General features: G+C 46.2%; 2 protein-coding genes across 2 annotated transcripts in view; one reads left to right on the forward strand and one right to left on the reverse strand.

Annotated features, from left to right (window-relative positions):
• Positions 1-12,823, forward strand: part of ITGAE (integrin subunit alpha E) — a gene marked incomplete at its 5' end in the record, with an annotated part of 49,784 nt that extends 36,961 nt beyond the window's left edge. The window contains 5 exons of the mRNA XM_082200172.1: positions 7,336-7,380; positions 8,165-8,266; positions 9,980-10,075; positions 10,936-11,046; positions 12,735-12,823. Coding sequence (XP_082056298.1) covers positions 7,336-7,380; positions 8,165-8,266; positions 9,980-10,075; positions 10,936-11,046; positions 12,735-12,791 — 411 coding nt within the window. The 3' untranslated portion in view covers positions 12,792-12,823. The remainder of the gene's footprint in view (positions 1-7,335; positions 7,381-8,164; positions 8,267-9,979; positions 10,076-10,935; positions 11,047-12,734) is intronic.
• HASPIN (histone H3 associated protein kinase) lies at positions 722-4,315 on the reverse strand. The gene has a single exon (XM_082201725.1). The coding sequence runs from the start codon at positions 4,164-4,166 to the stop codon at positions 1,272-1,274; it is 2,895 nt and encodes a 964-aa protein (XP_082057851.1). The 5' UTR covers positions 4,167-4,315; the 3' UTR covers positions 722-1,271.
• Positions 12,824-16,917: the final 4,094 nt, after the last annotated feature.

A 16,917-nucleotide genomic window follows, 5' to 3' on the forward strand; every position in this document is an offset into this window, starting at 1 on the left:
AAGAAGAAAAAAACCATGATCTGCTTTTTGCCCCTGGGCAATTCAGCTCCAGGGACCACGCATTCGCTCCATAAGACACACAGACATTTCCCCTTACATTTTAAGAAGAAAAACGTGCATCTCATGGAGCGAAAAATACGGTAGGTTGCCAGCTTCCATGCCAAGGAAGCTGGCAACCTGGACTTGATTGTAAGAAGTCTCAGCTATCTGCCAATCTCCCATTCCCACCACCCTTCTGAGTAATACCCCTCCCCACCTTCTCACTATATAGAAGGGTCCGGCAACTTCTGTTTCAGTGTATCTGAAGAAGTGTGCATGCACACGAAAGCTCATACCAAGAACTAACTTAGTTGGTCTTTAAGGTGCTACTGGAAGGATTTTTTTTATTTTGGTTGTAAGAAGGCAGGCTGAGGTTGGGGGAGCAGTTTGTGATTCCCCCAATGGAACACCCTCACATCTGTAGCTCACCACCACCCTTCAGCCCAACAGGTGGGGGGGGGGACCTCTCTGGCCCTCCAGATGTTGCTGAACTACAACATCAGTCCAACCAGCATGACTAGTGGCTAAGGATGATGGGACTTGTAGAACAGCACCTTTTCTGTAGCCTGAGGATAAAGTAAAACCTGACTAGACTGACGTGGTTCATTTATGTGACCTCTGGGTTTACTAGGCTGGGGCGGGGCAGGTAGAGAGGAGAGCCAATGAACCTCAGGGGTCCTACTAAAGAGACATGGGTGTGGTACAATTTATAGTAGACAAACCGTATAGTTCCAACCATTACAAAAATACAATCATAAAAAATATACGTACATACATACAAGTTGGACGCCATATAAATCTTTACCAATATAAAACAGTGCTCTTAACAGGTTTAATACTGTGAAAGTTAAACTAGCTACAGTCTGCGTGTTATTTTTTTTTTAAAGGAACTATAACATTGAAGGATAAAATCCTGCAAGTTTTCTTTTTTTAAAAAAAGATTTAGAATAAAGGCTTTAATTAAAGATGCATGGACCTAAATTCTGAATTAAATGTTTCTGAACTGAAAGCAATTTGGTGGAGGGGAGGTGTAAATTAGGCTGAAATCTATTAGACAAAACACAAACCAATTATTTTGAAGATCCGTTGCAATTGACCAAAGGTGAAACTAAAAGTTGAGAGAGAAAAAAACGCCTTATCTTTTATTATATACATAAATCATAAGAAATACCTGCGTGCTTACAATAGCACCCGAAAGTTTCACCATTTGACAACCACAAGGCTCTGTTTAATCACTGAAAGAAACTGCTTGTGTTCAGCAAATCGGTGGCAGACTTGAAGCTGAGAACCTCCGCACAGAACAGCTTGAGCTGCTTGTGTGCTTGTTTCAAGGAGGAAGTTGTTGGCTTCCTCTTGTAAGACACCTCTTTCAGAAGTTTGTCTGCTAAATAGTGAAGCCACAAGACGTTGCTGTGGGGGAAGTAGTCAGCCCAGCGGTTTGCGTTCTCCTCTCTCATCTGCCTGTAAATGTCAAACTGATAGTCACCTCTGCCTTGGAAGATCTCCTCATCGGTGGAGAGGTCACAGTACACGGTTAACCCATCCCTCTCCAGCCTGGAGAAGGTGTAGTCAATAATGTTGACAAGGATGCCATGGGTGGGGAGAGTGTGGGTCTCCCCATTCAATCTAAAGCTCACCTTCTTTAAGGGGGTTTTCTTCACCAGCACATTGCCCCAGTGGAGATCTCGGTGCTCAAAGTGCAAAGCTTCCTCAGCCACGGCCAGCGAAGCTGTGACTTGGTGCAAGATGCTCTTGGAGGCCAGCACAGAGTTCAGCTGCCGGTTCTGCATGTATTCCAGGTCCATTCCTCCATACTCAAACTCCAAGACCACAAAGAGCTGCCGGTCTCCAAAGAAGTCTGGCCGGTCGTTTTCAGACACTCTCAGCCTGTGGTATTCATCCCAGGCAGCCAGGAGACGGTCAGGGTAGCTGCCCTGGACACAGTGAATGGAATGCAAGCTGATAAACCCAGACGTTTGGTGAACCTCCTCATCTGCCAAAAGGCTGAGCTCTTTTGAAATGATGATCTCGGGTAAGATCTCCCCAAAGGTCTTTTGAGGTTCTCCGTTGACTTGGTCACTCCCTTCAATGGGGATTATTTTTAAAGCTGTGAGACCCCTTTCACCCTCTGTCCTGAAAACCTCCCCAAAAACACCTTCTCCAATTTTCTCGCACTTCTGCATCTTATCGGGGGTGATGCATTCCTCAAAGGAGATGGGGCCGTTCTGATGGCATTCCCTGTAGACTTTTTCCTCATCCGTTAGAACCATCTCTGACATGGCAGAAGAGGTCATGGACGACAGCAGGACCATAGAGGAGGAAGGGGATATAGAGTAGCTCAGTTTTTGAGTGAAGGGGGTCTTGGGAGTCTCCATCACGGACGGAAGAGAAGCATTGGCAATGCTGCTGCTTAAGCTTTCCACCTCGGACAGGATGATCTTTTTCTTGTGGAGAGAAAAAGAAGCCCGGATCCTGCGCCACAAGCTGGAGTTCTTGAATGAGCACTCTGGAGACAGAACTGACGAGGAAAGGTAGTCTTCCGTTTTGTTGCATTTCAAGCGTTCCTGAAGGAGGGAAGGATCAGCCTGCCTTTTCCGCCCCACATTTCTCTTCTGCCTTGCTTTCTCAAGCTTCCCTCGTTGTCCCCATCGACTGGTACTGAATCCGCTGATGCAGGCTTTTCGACCAGTGCCTACAGTGCTACAGGTGGGGACTAACTTTCTGCTGGTGTCAGATAGGCCACAGAGAGAATCTGACTGCAAAGTATGTTGTTTTTTCCAAGTAAGCTGGACTACTGCTTGTTTTTTGGTGGACTGACTAGCCAACCAGTTTGGCACCACTCGACTGTCCAGGAGCACAGTGGGCTGAAGCTGGGGGCTACTATAGTCTTTTATGCTATCATTCCCTTCTTCCGAGACTGCTCCGTTCAGCTCACCAACTGCCTTTGGAGAACTGGTGCATGCTGGAACTGAGACACGCTGCCTCTTGTTAGCAAGAGGCGTTGCATCTTTTGGCAAGCAGAGGTAAATCTTGTCATCATGCAAATTGGCTTGTAGCTGGAAAACACCCGAAAGAGGCTCTTTTGGTGACCCTGGGAGGCTCTGGCCATGATCTGCACCCGGGCTTTGACTGGGGCTGACCCCATAACACCCCGGCGAGATTGCGAGCCCTTCCCTGTTTTGCAAAGATGCTCCCGTCTCGCTGCAGGAATTGCAAGACTGCAAGGCAGAGCTGCTTTTGAACAGTGGATGAGGTGAGCTGCTGCAGTGCGGCTGAAATAACGTCACGGGCAGAGGTTCAGCCTGGGAATCCTCGTGCACAGACTTCCGCTGTAGACTCGGGACATCCTCCAGGGTGAAGAGCTCCAAGCTGCCTCCCATCTCCCTGGCATCCCCATCCATCTTCATTGAGCTCAGCTCAGAGAGGCCATCGCCACCGCCACCACAACAGCAGTCCTCTCGCAACACTTCCTGCAGATCGTCGGGATGAAAGCAGCAGGTGTAAGGGACAGGGCTGCTGCCCTGCAGGACGCCCTCCTCGCCTCCCTCTTCCCTTTTCGCCAGCTGCGGCAGCTCAGGGGTGCTCGACAGCAACGGGAACCGTATACTCAGCCCTCTCTGGACCGGCTTCCGGCGGCGCTGAGTGACGTTCCTGCGCAGCGGGGTGGGGGGCACAAAGGTGTTGTTGGCAGCAGGCCGGCCCCCCAGCTCTCCTTGCGGGGCCTTGTTCTCCTTGGCCCCTTTCCCCTTTTTCTTGGCTGTGCCCTTCTTGCTGGGGGGCTTTTTGCGCAGCCGGGTCTTCCTGGTGGGGGGCAGGAAATCGGAGTCCTCGGAGGAGGAAGGAGGGGCAGCCGGGGCCTTTTCCTGGGCCGCCTTGCGGGGCAGGTAACTCAGGTCTCCGAAGGAGGAAGAGGCAGCCGCCTCTTCGAAGGACAGGGAGGAGGAGCAGCTGCTGCTGAAGAGGTGCCTGCGGTCCACCGGGGGCGAGATCCAGGGGGCGGGAGGGGGCAGGCGCCTCAGCCCAGCCCGGCGAGCGGCAGCAGCGGAGGCCGCGCCCGGCCCGCCTCGGCCTAGTCCCCCCCGCAGCCCCGAGTACGTCCTCAGCAGCCGGGCCCGAGGCTGCTCCATGCGAGCGGAACCAGGAGGCCCAGCCCGAGCGCCTCTCACCCCACACGGGAAGTGGTCGGCCGGAAGCGGGCGAGGGGGCGGGACCCTCGAGGGGCGGGTTCCTTCTCCTTCGCTAGGCTACGGAGCGGAGTTCGGCGCGCCCGCCACCATTTCAAAGCCAGCTCTCGCGAGAACTCCGGCGGAACTTCCCTTAAAGCTGCCTTCGCGAGAGGCTTCCGCGGCCACCGCAGCCAATCGGGAGCGCGGCGCAAGCCTCTCGCGAGATTTTTCGAGAAGAGGTGGGGTTGGGGAGCGGTTTGCTCCTTCCCATTACTGTCTTGCCTTTCCCGTCTCTATGGTAGGGATAAATAATTAATGGGTGGTATGTACTTTTATGCACAGAACCATTGAAATTAATGAACGTTAAGCCCATTCATTTTTATGGGTCAACACTTGAGTATAACTAACGCTGAAAAAATAAAATATTTCTTTTCCGTTTGTTGCTTTTATATTCTTAATATTCAGGATTTCAAAGCAGTGCGCATAAACTTCAAAGAAAAACCGTACGCAACCAAAAATACGAATCCATCATGAGAACAGAAAACCACCTTAGAATGCCTGTTGAAACGTTTATATCCAGCTGCCTTTGCATCCTGACTAATGTTTCCCCCATGAATTGCATCCTGACTAATGTTTCCCCCATGAATTCCGCCCCCCCTCAGGATTGCTTTGCACAGCGTAATTTTTAAATTGCTGCTACTAAAATGAATTCCAAACACAGCAATCTGCAATAGGTGGCGCATTAAGCACATTGTATTTTAATATTTTGTTGGAAGCCGCCTAGAGTGGCTGGGGTATAAATTATTATTATTAATTAAATAGTTAATGCCCTTTGAAATGATACATTTGAAAATTGCTAATAATTAGAAATAAAGTTTCTCATTACCTGCCTCCCCAGAGCTCACCATAAACTATATGGTTGAGCATTGTATCAGCTGTTTATCACTGTACTGTTCAAATAAACATGTAATTAGATAGATTTAGATAAATTTATTGTCATTGTCCGTATATACACAGTATACACAACAACGAAAATCAAACACCCACCCAAAGACCGGGTTCACATATACATTTGCACGTATCTCCGAACTCTCATCCTATTTAGACATAATCTATAAAACATAACATAATCCAGAATATAGCATGACCTATTAAAAACATAACATAACCTAAAACCTATCTCATTCCTTCCACTCCCTACTTACTAAACCTTGCAACTGGCCCTGAGATCATTATTTAGTGCAATCAGAGCTCTTGGATAGAAACTATTCAGAAGGCGTGTGGTTCGTGTTTTCATTGTCCTATATCTTCTGCCTGAAGGCAATAGTTCAAAGAAGTTGTGAGCAGGGTGGGTGGGATCTCTCAGAATATTATGTGACTTCTTCAAGATGCGAGACGTGAAGATCTCATCCAGGGTTGGTAGTCGGAGCCCAATAACGTTCTGGGCAATTTTAATTGTTCGCTGTAAAGCTTTTTTATCCGTTTCAGAGCTGCTCCCATACCACGATAATATACTATAGGTTAGGACACTCTCGATGGTACTATGATAATAGGACAGGAGTAGGTGCTGGGATAGATTCAGTCCCCTGAGCATTCTCAGGAAATACAACCTCCCCTGCACCTTCCTCACAACCATATTAACATTTGCAGTCCATGAGAGGTCCTCCGAGATATAAATGCCCAGGTATTTAAAACTACCAACCCTCTCCACTTCCTCGCCATTTATGTGCAATGGTAACAATACACTTTTCCAAGTAATTAAAGCCAGGCTGCTGAGGTCCCTGGTGTACAGTAAGACGAGCACCAGCAGCTGGAACGTTTACCATCTGCTAACTTTCTCCTCTGTACAAACGTATTTAAGTCAATATGTGTTTTGGGGTTTTGTTTTGTTTTGTTTTTTGTAATGCCAAATTCATTCTGTGTTTGCCAAATTGTTGGTTTTTGTTCTATTTGACCTCCTTGGCCTGTTTTGTAAACTGCCTTCTTCCCCGCCCCCCCCCCCATTTTTTGATTGTATTTTTATAAGAGGTGGGTGTTTGTTGTCCCCAAAGCCGAAAGGAAGCATCAAAATACTGTAAACTCAATCTATTTTTTATTATTTATCAATTTATTGAAGGTCCTTCTAGAATCAGCCCTACATTTGTAGCAGGGGCATAAGAATTCTGGACTACAAGGTAGCACTTTTCTTTTTTTGGCATTTTGGTGGAGAGGGCTTGTGTTCCTATCTATGGCCCTTTGAGGATTAAGACAAATTCATGGCGGATCAGGCTTTCAATTGGCCACAGGCTACCTCCACTGTCAGATTCAGACCAACTATCCCTATGTTCCAGGGGCATCCCTGATTTAGAGAAGCTGTTTCTGATTGGAACCCGGAATGTACCACTTTTCCTTAGGATGTCCCTGTTTTCATTGGAGGGTATGGAGTTATCCGATCCCCAAGCTGTCTGAAGACAATCCTGCATAGGGAAGTTTTTTTTAATGTTAAATGTTTTTATTATGTTTTTATATATGTTGGAAGCTGCCCAGAGCGGCTGGGGCAACCCAGTCAGATGTGTGGTATAAATAGTAAAATTATCATTATGGAATGGGGCGTCCCTATTTTCATCGGAGAAATGTTGGAGGGTTTGCAGATTCAGTATGCTTTTCAATACCAGTGTGAAAATAGGATGTTGTCATCAGGCTCTCACTGATGCAGCAACAGCTTCTACCTTAAGTCCTTTAATTTCAGTGGGTCTTCTCTGAGTAGGAGTAACATTGGGTACAAGCCAATGTTATTATTTTAAAAGAGGCAACAGTATATGATCAGAAATCTGTACGACTTTAATACTGCACAAGTTCTATACATATAAAGCACACTCAAACATTGTTTCCCTCAAAGGATTACCCTTCACAGAGTTGCAATTCACAGCAGCTCTTAACAAACTACAGTTCCCAGAATTCTTTTAGATAAGGAATGTGTTTAAAGGTATATTGTGTACATGGCCTAAGTGCTATGAGTTGTATCAAATTAAGTGTTCTGAAATTAGTGCTGAAATTAGACCATGCCCATTCATTCCCGTGTTGCTTACTCTGAGTATGACCAACATTGGACACAACCCTGTTTCATTCATTTTTTCTCCTCTTTCATCAGAATACCACTGTGTGCAAAACAGACCTTGGACGCACAGACTCGAAGGTAAAAATAGGGCTGTGGAGGGAGGAAGCATGTTTGCTGATCATACTCCTGCCCTTTTGCCTCTCAAGAAGGCAGCTTACAAGAAATCCATACATACAAAAATTGGTGGGGTGGGGGGAGACAGAGAAATTAAACAGGAGTGAAAAAACCAAATAACCAGGAGTTTTAGTTTTTTTCAAAGCAAACAAAACCCAAATGTAATTAATAGGTGACTTTTTTCTACCAACCAAAATCTGCGGGTTACAATCAAAGGCTGCTTTTGTTACCAGAAACAGGCCCGTTGCAAATTGTTACCAGAGAAATGGTGCCTTTTGATGGCCCAACTCCCCAAGTTCATTACCAGTCAGAGATTAATGAGCTGAGGCAGAAATCAAGTGAAAGCAAAGCTGATTTTTTGACTACTGTATCCGTTGCAACAGAGTCCCACTCCCCTTTTGTCAGGAGGTGAAGGACCCAAAACTAAGTAAAAACAACGCTTCTTAAAAGTTTGCATTTTGGCATGGAGAAGGACCTCCCCTTCTTCAGGGTCATCTGGGATAAGTGTCAGGGTTACATCACACACTAGGTAGAGTCAGGCAAACCAGAGTGTCATATTCCTGAGTAATAGCTTGTTTTCACACAGTTCCAGACAGAGTTTACACAAACTATTGACATTGGAAATAGAGTTTGTGAATCCAGGATTCTCTAAAACAGATCCTTCAGTGAAGGTGGAGTTGCATTGTGCACAATTATTGTCTCTCTTCCGCTCTGTTTTGAAATAAAACTGTGCCTCTTTCTCTGTCAGGACAGCGAGGGCGTTGGATATCAGCTCGTGAGCTGCACCATCACATCGGAGAAGGAGGACGTGGTTGTGACGGCAGAGCTACCTTTAGCCAATTCCTTACAGGTATATTTTGCAGGGAGAGATTCTTTTCCAGGGGCAAAGTTCCACCACTGAGTAGTAGATCAGGGGTGAGGAATGTCTGGCCATCGGGCCAAACTTGGCCTGACAGAGGTTCAGAATGGACCGGTGAGGCTGTTTCCCCCTAAACCCCACACCCGGCATCATATGTGATGTCAAATCAAATTTTATTAAACGGTCACAGACCAGATTAACTCGTACAGCTAGTCAGCGAAGCATAACACCGAAAAAAACAAAGGACAATTTCAATACAGATTAGGCCATAACAGCAATTTAAAATTAGACAACATACATAAAATTAAGTATTTGCCTTCGCCTGCATATTGACATTGGAAAGCTCTTGTTTCCTGCGCCTAATAGCGGCTACACAAAATTTGGCCACATTGGTAGTAATTTCAGGAACCTTATCTTCTATCAAGGCTCGCAGACGTTGGAGTTCTGGTTCATTTTTACACTTTTGTAGAACTGGGGCAATAAAGGTCAGGCGTAGATCCTCGTAGTAACTACAGTGCAGCAATACATGCAGACTTGTTTCCACTTCCAGTGAGCCACATGGGCAAACGCGTGACACATATGGTTTGCCCTCATATCTGCCTAGCAACAGGGCAGAGGGCAGAACGTTAAATCTGGCCAGGGTAAAGGAGTGTCTATACTTGGATATTTGTAAATCAGCCAGATAATTTGCGGGTGAGAACCCTCTTCCAAAGTCTCTAATTGTCATATGTGATGTCAGGCATGACTGGGAGCCTCCAAGTGCACTCCTGGTTGTGCTTTGGCAAGAGAAAACAGGCTTTGGCTGTTCAGCCCAAAGCCTGCTAGATCGACTGCATGAGTTCACTGCAGGGAGCGCAATTGTGAAGCCTGGGGGAAAAACTGGTGAGTGCTTTGACATCCTCGGGTGCTTTGACGTCCCGACTTTGGGATTTCAAAGTGCCCAGTCCCTTGATGTAATTGTGGCATCAGGTGATCAACAGGTAGGTGGCCCTGTCCTTACAAATTTGACCCAAGAGGCTAGAATCTGGTCCGCGTAGCCTTAATAGTCCCCTCTCTGCACCATGGAGAAACTTTGAAATTTAGAAAGCTGCTTTGTGTTGAATCAGATCCTTGATCTATCTTTGTCTACACCAGGTGTGGGAACTTTTGACCCCTGAACTGCTGCAGCTCCCTTCATCTCAGGCCATTGGCCATGCTTGCTGGGGCTTGAATCCCAGCTTGGGAGAAAGTCAGGATATAAATGCAGTAAATCTGTAAAGAAACAGCAGAAGGGCTAAAGGTTCCCCACGCCTGGCCGATACTGGCTTTCCTCATTTAACTATTGGAATTATTATTATTATTATTATTAATCATTTGTACCCCGCCCATCTGGCTGGTTTCCCCAGCCACTCTGGGCAGCTTCCAACAAAGATTAAAAATACATTAAAATGTCACACTTTAAAAACTTCCCTGAACAGGGCTGCCTTCAGATGTCTTCTAAATGTCCGGTAGTTGTTTTTCTCTCTGACATCTGGTGGGAGGGTGTTCCACAGGGCGGGTGCCACTACCGAGAAGGCCCTCTGCCTGGTTCCCTGTAGCTTTGCTTCTTACAGTGAGGGAACTGCCAGAAGGCCCTCGGCGCTGGACCTCACCGCAGAACGATGGGGGAAATTCCAGTTGGGTGTCGTAAACATTGCTGTTGCTTCTTCCGCTCCCTCCTTTTAGGTCTTAGAAAACAGGACTGACTTGCTGGTTCGAGGGGAAATCGTTTTCGACAGGAACCTTTACGTGGGCCTGAATGCGGAAAATTACAAAACAGAGGTAACTGGCAGGAGGCAAGGCACTTCAGGCCCTTTTCCACAGGGAAGAGTGAACTGAAAGTGAGAAATGGGGTTCTTCTCAGTCCTTAGCACAGCAGGGCCAGCCCTATCATTGGGCCCTGGGGAGCAGCGTCCCTCTGCAACTGGTTGTGGGGGGTCACGAAAGGGCAGCAAATGTTTAATAGCATGATTTATTATCTTATGGTTGGATTTTCACTGTGTTTTTCTACACCTACACACCCAGGCAGCTGTGAATGCGCAGTCCACTCACGTTTATGAGGGAGCGGAAACATTTAACATTTAATACTTAGAATTAGCCAAATTGACAGATATAATAAGACAAAAACCAAAAAGTGAAGTTAAAAAAGAATGGGAGTGCCTAAATGAATACCTCAAAAGTCAAGGTTCGAGGGCAGAAATCTGGCTGAGTCTGGAATAACAATGTGAAGTGAAAGGATATGAAAGAAGGATTTTTATCTAGATGTTAGGATAGAGAGGATAAAGAAAACAGGAAGACAGAATGAGAGATAAAGGAGGTGCTGTGGGATTGGTGGAAGTCAATGTTTTGTTGTTGTTTTAGTGTTTATAATATTAACTTGTAAGATGGATTTGTTTGTTTTTTTGTTTTGTTGTTGTTGTCTTTTTTAGTTTTCGAATGTTGATTTTTGTGTGTTGGGTATTGTTATCTTTTGATATCTTTCGTGTTGTTGTTGTGTGGAAAATACGAATAAAATTCATTTTTTAAAAAACCATTTAACATTTAAGGTTGTAGCAGAGCGCTGAATGCCTCAAGGTCTTAGGATTGCTTCCCCTGCAAAATGCATCTGCTTCCCTTGTTTCTGTTTTGCCCCTTGTCCGTAGATCAAGGTGATCTTGCTGAAGGAGAAAGTGTTTGATTTCCTTCCCTTCCTCATCGGCAGCTCTGTGGGCGGCTTGGCGCTGCTGCTGCTAATTACCGCCGTTCTTTATAAGGTTAGTATTCCTTCCACGGAGCCGTGTTTTAAAAATAGGCTAGATCAAGTCAAATCCAATATTTACTGTCACGGTCGATGAGCAGCGTTGAAGAAGCAAAGTAACAAGCGCGTCGGATGCATTATCCAAATGACTACAGCGGGATAAAATAATAAGAGCAGCAAAGAGTGAAATAAAACGGGCACCGACCTTTCAGACTCTTGTAGTCATGTCACGAGCTCCAAAGACGAAAAAGGTACATCATGTCTGGGGTCAGTTCCTGGCGGGTTTTGCTTGCTGCAGCACAATGTTTGGCCACACTGAGAGCAATAGAGGCATTTTAATCGCAGGGGAGTAAAAGGACGTAAAATGCATTGGTTGCCCTGGCAGATTTAATTAAAGGGGTTCAGTAAAGATTTTGCACAGAGCTCAGCCAAGGAGCAATATAGAAGGACTGGGGCCACTGAATCGACCTCTCCCAGAAGCGCTGGGACGCTTGGGCTCGTGGTAAGGGGTGGTCCAGATTGTTTTAGGATGTTGTCAGTGGGAAGATGCTGATGTCTGAGTTGCTGCTACCAGGGGGTGAGTTTCTGAGGGAGCATCAAGGGGGTTTGGTACAGACCACAGCAGACGGGTTTTATAAGGTAAAGGGACCCCTGACCATTAGGTCCAGTCGTGACCGACTGGGGATGTGCCGCTCATCTCGCTTTATTGGCCAAGGGATCCGGCATACAGCTTCCGGGTCATGTGGCCAGCATGACTAAGCCACTTCTGGCGAACCAGAGCAGCGCACGGAAACGCCGTTTACCTTCCCGCCGGAGTGGTACCTATTGATCTACTTGCACTTTGACGTGCTTTCTAACTGCTAGGTTGGCAGGAGCAGGGACCTAGCAATGGGAGCTCACCCCATCGTAGGGATTTGAACCGCCGACCTTCTGATCGGCAAGTCCTGGGCTCTGTGGTTTAACCCACATCGCCACCTGGGAAAAATAATAATAATTATTATTATTTATTTATTTATACCCCGCCCATCTGGCTGGGCCTCCCCAGCCACTCTGGGCGGCTTCCAACCAAATATTAAAACACAGCAAGGGCTGTAGGTCAGTGTTAGAGCACCTGCTTGGCATCCAGAAGGTCTCTGGTTCAACCCCCAACATCTCCAGGCAGGACTGGGTAAGACACTGGCCTAAAACATTGGAGGGTTGCTGCCCATCAGCTGGGAGACGACATGGTACCCTCCAGATGTTGTGGGATTCTAGCTCCCAGCAGCACCAGCTGCCAACAGGGTCAGGGGTGCTGGGAGTTGTAGTTCATCAGCATCTGAAGAGCATCATGTTGGTCCAGAGAACTTTGAGCTGGGTGGCTCAGTGCCTTGACTCTGTATAAAGCGCCTTCCCATGTATATAAAGGGATGAGGAACCTGTGGCTCTGGACTCCGGCTCCCATCATCCCATGACCACCAGCCCTGCTACCTGGTGCTGATGGGAATTGGAGTCTAACAACCTCCTGAGAGCCACAGCCTCCCCTTCCCCCGTCCGTGGGATTTTGTATTGGAACTCTCCCGTCACGTTTTTACAAACATGAAAGGCGTCTATTACTATTCTCTGCCTTTAAAATTGAAAATATTGTTGTTGCTTTAAAAAATAATAATGAACACGTTAGCCGGATTCCCCATGGCTTATTTCTGCTCTCTTTTCACCCCCTTCCAGTGTGGTTTTTTCAAAAGAAAGTACAAAAATAGGATTGCAGAGCAGTGCGATTCCTGAGAACGAAGTGGAGAGAGATTCTGGAATGGGACCGCGAGGCACAGTCAGATTGGACCTCAGCTTCTTTTTATCAATGTCTTCCTTGCTGTAGGCTGCAAATAAACCTTTTGCCGTAGTCTTGGGTTCCTGAAAACCACTATTATGGATTTCAGTGCACTCCCCCCCCCGGGGGTACTCAAGGGCACAGTACCGGCCCCTCTCTTTTTGTTGTTAAAAAGTGTGGCATTCACTGTAACAACTTCATGGTGAGTACCGGCACCTATTATTCTAGAAAAAAAAGCACTGGCGGATTTTATTTGGGAGCCTCATGGGCCTTTGTGTGGCTTTTTTGAGGCAACCTCGTACTCCACATGGCTTAGTTCACAGCCAGCTTGAGATTGTGAATGTGTTTTTCCCCACCCAATCTTTTACTCCTGCCATCAGCTCCCATTTTCCATCTTAAGACCGTGACCTGGGGCCTGTGGTTTCGCCATCAGCCGATGCTTTTCCTTTCTCAAATCTCCTTCTCCCCACACTCTGTTTTACCAACCTGCCAAAGACTCCTGGGGAACACGAGAGCTTTCACACTATTTTTGTGGCCTTTCTCGTCAGCCTAATAAAAGTATTGTCCTAATGTTGTTGTTGTTTTGGATTTTCCCAATCTTTGATTCCATATAAAAGGTAAAGGTAAAGGACCCCTGACAGTTAAGTCCAGTCGTGACCGACTCTGGGGTTGCGGCACTCATCTCGCTTTACTGGCCGAGGGAGCCGACGTACAGCTTCCGGGTCATGTGGCCAGCATGACTAAGCCGCTTCTGGCAAACCAGAGCAGCGCACGGAAATGCCGTTTACCTTCCCGCCGGAGTGGTACCTATTTATCTACTTGCACTTTGACGTGCTTTCGAGCTGCTAGGTTGGCAGGAGCAGGGACCGAGCAACGGGAGCTCACCCCGTTGCAGGGATTCGAACCACCGACCTTTTGATCGGCAAGTCCTAGGCTCTGTGGTTTACACCACAGCGCCACCCGCATCCCATTGATTCCATATAAAGAAGAACAATTGTTTATTTAAAAGACTGGAGCGAACTTAACTTTGCAGTTCCTCAGGACTCTTCATAGTGGCTGCAGGGCACCTGCCTACAATTGGCTTTCCCCCCAGCAGCTGCTAATTCAGTGGTAGACTGCTCCTGAACCTGGAAGGTCCTTGTAGTCGCCAGGACTAGTAGTTATTCATGGAGCTTCCACCCTCCGCAAAGCATCTGAGCCCCTTTTAAAACTTTCCAAGCTGGTGCAGACATCACCAGTTCTTCAGGGTAGAAAATTATCTATGTTTATTAGAAGTGGCTTGAAAAAATATTTCTTTTCCTGCACTTTTCTCTGCCTTCTGCCAATCTGTTTCATTAGCTAACCCTGAATATGAAACTTGAGTATTGTGAGAGGTAGAAAAAATGCCTATCTTCTTTCTTTGTGACATACAGTGGTACCTCGGGTTAAGTACTTAATTCGTTCCGGAGGTCCATTCTTAACCTGAAACTGTTCTTAACCTGAAGCACCACTTTAGCTAATAGGGCCTCCTGCTGCCGCCGCGCCACCAGAGCCCGATTTCTGTTCTTATCCTGAAGCAAAGTTCTTAACCTGAAGCACTATTTCTGGGTTAGCGGAGTGTGTAACCTGAAGCGTATGTAACCCGAGGTACCACTGTATTTAATATTATGAACGTCATTACTCCCACCACATCCCATCCCAACACAGTCATTTAAGTTTCAATGCAACACTTATCAGGGTGTAATTTCTATTGAATTCAATGGGGCTTGCTTTTGAGAAGAAAAGTATAGAATTTCATTGTTTTGTGTGGGGTTTCCCCCCCCAACCCCTCAAAACTTTCTCCTTTCTTCATAAGGAAGGTGTTCCACCTCTCTGATAATTTTGGTTGTGCTTTTCTGAGCATTGTGTTTCTTTAGAAGCGGAAGGACTAGGGGGACCTGGCAAATTGACGGTCCTAAGTTTCTGTCTCTTTCATCTGCACAAGGCTTTAAAAATTTTTTAAATCAAATCTCCTTCATTGTATTCCCCATGTCTATTTGACCCATCTGGCAGTGTTTCCGGTTTGTTATGCCTTGCTGGCATTCATCTATTTGGCACCGAGGGCCTGACTGCAGGAACCATCCAACTTTAGAGAGAAACCCTCCATAAATTTTAAATGATACCATTATCCCTTTGCACAGTAGGTCTAGGGGATGTGGCCTTGTCTCGTACGCAAGACGTAACCTGACATTTTTTCAGCAATTGCTCTTTCTCTCATCAGACCTCCCTGTCATTTAGTCACAGCCTGGGGAATCCTTCACATGACTCTCTGGGGGGTTTATGTAGGCAAAACAATCCTGCAATTCAAAGGCACTTTGGGGATATTTAAACAGATGGCTCTTTCTTCGGGGGATGGTTTGATGCAGAAAATCAGAATGTCTGCCTAACAAAAGGTTTGCAGAACTGACAGCCCCTAAACTTGCACCTGACACCTTCATTGTATAGCTTTTGCCTTATGCAGAAGACATACCTCTTTACCCTGGCCTTTTGACACTAGATATAAATAGATGATGATAGATAGATAGATAGATAGATAGATAGATAGATAGATAGATAGATAGATAAGGTAGGTAGATAACAGTCTAATGTAAGAACTCTAAATCTCCATTATCCTTCACTTTTTGCTCTGTTGGCTGGAGCTGATAGAAATGAATCCAACATCATTTATGTGGCCTGGATGGCCACAGGTTCTCCATCCTTGAACTAAATTAATAAAATAATCTCTTGTGCTTATAAGAGGTTGGAACAGGTGGGGGGAACCTTTGGGCCTCCTGCTGTTGCTGAACTACAACTCCCATAGTCCCAGGCCATTGGCTATGCTTGCTGGGGATGATGGGAGTTGTGGTTCCACAACGTCTGGAGGGCCAAAGTTCCCCCACTTCAGGATGCAGTTGGCAGGCATCGACGCAGTTCTCTCTTCCAGCCAAGCCCCTTCGCTACTGTGGGTCTGTCCTATTTCAGGCAGGAGACCCTGTCAAAACAAAGCAGATGAACATAAGGAATGCATATATATTTGAGCCAGACATACGTGCTGCCTATATATATATATATTTGCAGTCTGATCATCCCTGGCAAGTCGGGGCGGCATAAAACTGACTGTCCTTTGGCAGCTGGCCCAGCAAAAGAAGGAGATTTGTAGGAGCACATTTGAGAAATGGGAGTCGGGCCAGACTGCTGGTCCAGCATATTCCTTCCTGGATCATTAATCCAGAGTGTCCCGTTCTGCTCCGTTAAATCCCTAAGTGACAACGGTGAGCCACTCGCAAGGAAGATCTATGCATCACCGAGGGAGCCTCTGCACTGCTTGTCTTGTAAGTCCTGTGGGATGGGCGCATGTCAGCGTGTTGCTTGTCTGCAGAGGGCAAAGCCTTTAAAAATAACCAAAAAGCCTCCTGTGAACTTCCGACACAAGCTGCCTGCCTGTGCCAGCCAATCTCCGTTCCCTGCCTTTTCTCAATAGGCAAAACTGCAGCAGGACGTCTGAAGTGGGGGACATATCTCAGTGGGCGAAGCCTCTGCTTTAAAGTCCCAGGTTCAAATCTCCAGTAAGGTAGATAATTTATTACGGTCAAAGACCAGCTCGCATAACATAACACAATAAAAACAGCGTTCATAAAGATAAAATATACAATCGGAGCAGATTGCAGCAATAGCTCATGAGTTAAAATTGAGATATATACATATATCCATACAGCTGAGATTTGGGTACCTTCAGCATTTCCCGAGTAAGCTAGAGGATGATCTGTGCCTACAAATCTCGGCACATGATGATAATGATAATGATGATGATGATAATAATAATAATAATAATAATAATAATAATAATTTTATTTATATCCTGCCCTCCCCAGCCGAAGCAAGGCTCAGAGTGGCTAACAACAGTAAAATAATACAGCATTCCAAAATCAATTCATTATAAAATCAGTTCAAATCAGGTCGTCTTGTGATCTTTCCCTAAGAGGAGAGAATTAAGTTTAGACTTGTCTGAAAGATCGGCAAGCAAAGGATCAATGGTGTCTCTACGAATCTCCAGATGTGGTCCTCTGGATCTCTTGACATGGCCCT

Source organism: Podarcis vaucheri (genome assembly GCF_965113315.1).
Source record: "Podarcis vaucheri genome assembly, chromosome: 15".
Classification (NCBI taxonomy): domain Eukaryota; kingdom Metazoa; phylum Chordata; class Lepidosauria; order Squamata; family Lacertidae; genus Podarcis; species Podarcis vaucheri.

Excerpts from the sequence above, each read along its gene's own strand:
- HASPIN (XM_082201725.1), bottom strand. The coding sequence starts at position 4,166 with ATGGAGCAGCCTCGGGCCCGGCTGCTGAGGACGTACTCGGGGCTGCGG.